The 2,307-nt window shown below is 41.2% G+C and overlaps 1 protein-coding gene across 1 annotated transcript; it reads right to left on the bottom strand.

Moving 5' to 3' along the window:
- Positions 1-677: 677 nt before the first annotated feature.
- Positions 678-2,084, bottom strand: ATAF2 (NAC (No Apical Meristem) domain transcriptional regulator superfamily protein). The gene is made up of 3 exons (XM_016334221.2): positions 1,742-2,084; positions 1,376-1,653; positions 678-1,291 (listed from the first exon to the last, which is right to left on the bottom strand). Exons 1-3 carry the CDS (start codon positions 1,899-1,901, stop codon positions 947-949), a joined length of 783 nt encoding a protein of 260 aa, XP_016189707.1. The 5' UTR covers positions 1,902-2,084; the 3' UTR covers positions 678-946.
- Between the last annotated feature and the right edge of the window lie 223 nt (positions 2,085-2,307).

A 2,307-nucleotide genomic window follows, 5' to 3' on the forward strand; every position in this document is an offset into this window, starting at 1 on the left:
AAATCCCCAATCCACTCTATCGTACGCTTTCTCCAAATCAATCTTAAAGGCCAGGGTGCCTTTCTTTGACTTTGTCTTCTTCATGAAATGGAGAACCTCTTGTGCTACAATGATGTTGTCAGGGGTTCCTCTCCCCGGGATAAACCCTCCTTGAAGGGGCCCAATAATCTCTTTGAGATGGGGACGAAGTCTATTGACCAGGACCTTCGTTATAACTTTGTAAACCACATTACAGAGACTAATTGGTCGGAAATCCTTCATGGAAACCGGGTTTTCTACCTTCGGAATAAGAACCATACTCAATATTATATTTGGTTTAACTTCAATTGAACTTTTGCATTTTTAGCTTCTAAACGTAGTGGTTCGATGAGTTGGACAACTGGGTTTTTAGAACCTGAATAAGAAGGAATGGAATTGAAAGGTACTTAATAGGATGGACTGGACAAGGGTTATTGCTCATAGGAATGGGAGGTGCATTTCTTGCACATTGTTTCATACGTTGCATGTTTGCTAAATCAAAATCTTTCTTCAACGTTAGAAACTTTTCCTTGTGTGCGTGTGTGCTCGTGCTCGCTTTGCCACCATTTCCTTTTACATCAATAATCTAGTACTGAGTTATAGAATCTATTAACCAAAGTTGCTTTTATTTTTAAAAATAAAAGAAAAACAGACATGAATAAACGAAATCATTCCTTGAATATGTTGAATTAAATAATAAAATATATTTTAAAAAATGGTAGGAAGAATTTTCTACAGGAGTAGATGCTTAACACTCCAACAATGGTAACATGAAAACTAACTAGGTGGCATTGGTGAGATTATTTTTCTTCTTATTTATTTTTACATATATGATCTCATCGTCCTTGGTTCCCGAGTTAAATCCAAATGAGTCATGGTGGCTAAACTAAACAATCTTAGTTTTTCTTGTTGTGTTGGAAAGAATGAATTAAAATGTGATGAACGTGTCCTGGTGCCAAGGAGAGAGCTGGGGGGCAAAAGGGTCATCTCCAGCCGATGAGAAATCAACGAAACTGCCTAACTGGAAATCAAAGACCTGGTCAAGCAGGTCATTCCACTTTGGCTCGCTCTGCACCTCCCTACTCTCCCACGTCACATCCGCCGATACCACCGAATCCGACGACGTATCCATATGCAATCGCTCCTTCACCTCCGGCTTCCTCTCATTCTCCTCCTCCGACGATGCTGATTTGTGATCCGCCGCTCCAAGATGGTTGTATTTCTCAATCTTTCCTTTCTTGTTGTAAATTCGGCATAGCACCCAATCATCAAGCTGCAATAATTCCCAATCATTATATTTTTTACCAAATCTAAAATGTTGTGAGATTGAAATTAAGGTGCATAGAGCACGACATACCCTTAAGTTATTTTTCTTGTTGCCTGCGGATCTGTCAACATTAGCGAGTCTATATTCATGCATAATCCAATTGGTTTTCACTCCCTTGGGGGCTTTCCCCGCGTAAAACACCAGTGCCTTCTTGATGGCCAGGGCCTTGGGCTTTCCAATGGGCTTATCAGCACCTGTGGCCTTCCAGTACCCTGAACCCGCAGCCCGGTTTGGGCGTGATCCGTTCGGATATTTGCGGTCCCTAGGAGAGAAGAAATACCACTCTTTCTCGCCGTATAGAGCCATCTCTGTACATTCATTTAGATAGAAAAAGAATAATCAGTACTTAGTTTTTGTTTTTGCCTTTGTTTCCCCTTGAGAAATAAAGTAGTGTACCTGGAAGGTGCCATGGATCAAACTTGTACAAATCGATCTCCTTGATGATAGGAACAGCAATTGACTGTGAAGCACATTTCTTGCACAAGTAGTGATTCACAAGCTCCTCATCAGTGGGGTGGAACCTGAATCCAGGTGGTAATTCCAATTCACTCTTCATTCCGGCCTCTTCCTTTCTTTTTTCTTCTTGTTTGCGACTTAGAACTTAGAAGTTGGAACGTGAGAGAGAGGCTTGGAGAAGCTGAGGTCTATATAGGGAGGGTTAATTAAATTGACACGTGTGCATTTGGCACTTGGAACTTGCAACTTGGAAGCAGGGATAGTGATTCTGTCACTGCTTAGATCAGCAAAAGAAAAGGGTTAAGTCAAGTTGACTGTAAATCATGTGGATTCTGGGTGCTCTCCAACCTGCACCCTTCTCCTAACCAGTCATGTCACGCCGCCTGTACTATAACATTTGACTCTTCAAAATACACAAAATTGAAATGGAGATTGAAGATTGAACTCATTACTTGTATTGTAGTGTAGTGTAGCGGCAGCGCTCACTTATTACAGGTGGTTAGCCA

Source organism: Arachis ipaensis, chromosome B3 (genome assembly GCF_059453495.1).
Source record: "Arachis ipaensis isolate K30076 ecotype BB chromosome B3, ASM5945349v1, whole genome shotgun sequence".
Classification (NCBI taxonomy): domain Eukaryota; kingdom Viridiplantae; phylum Streptophyta; class Magnoliopsida; order Fabales; family Fabaceae; genus Arachis; species Arachis ipaensis.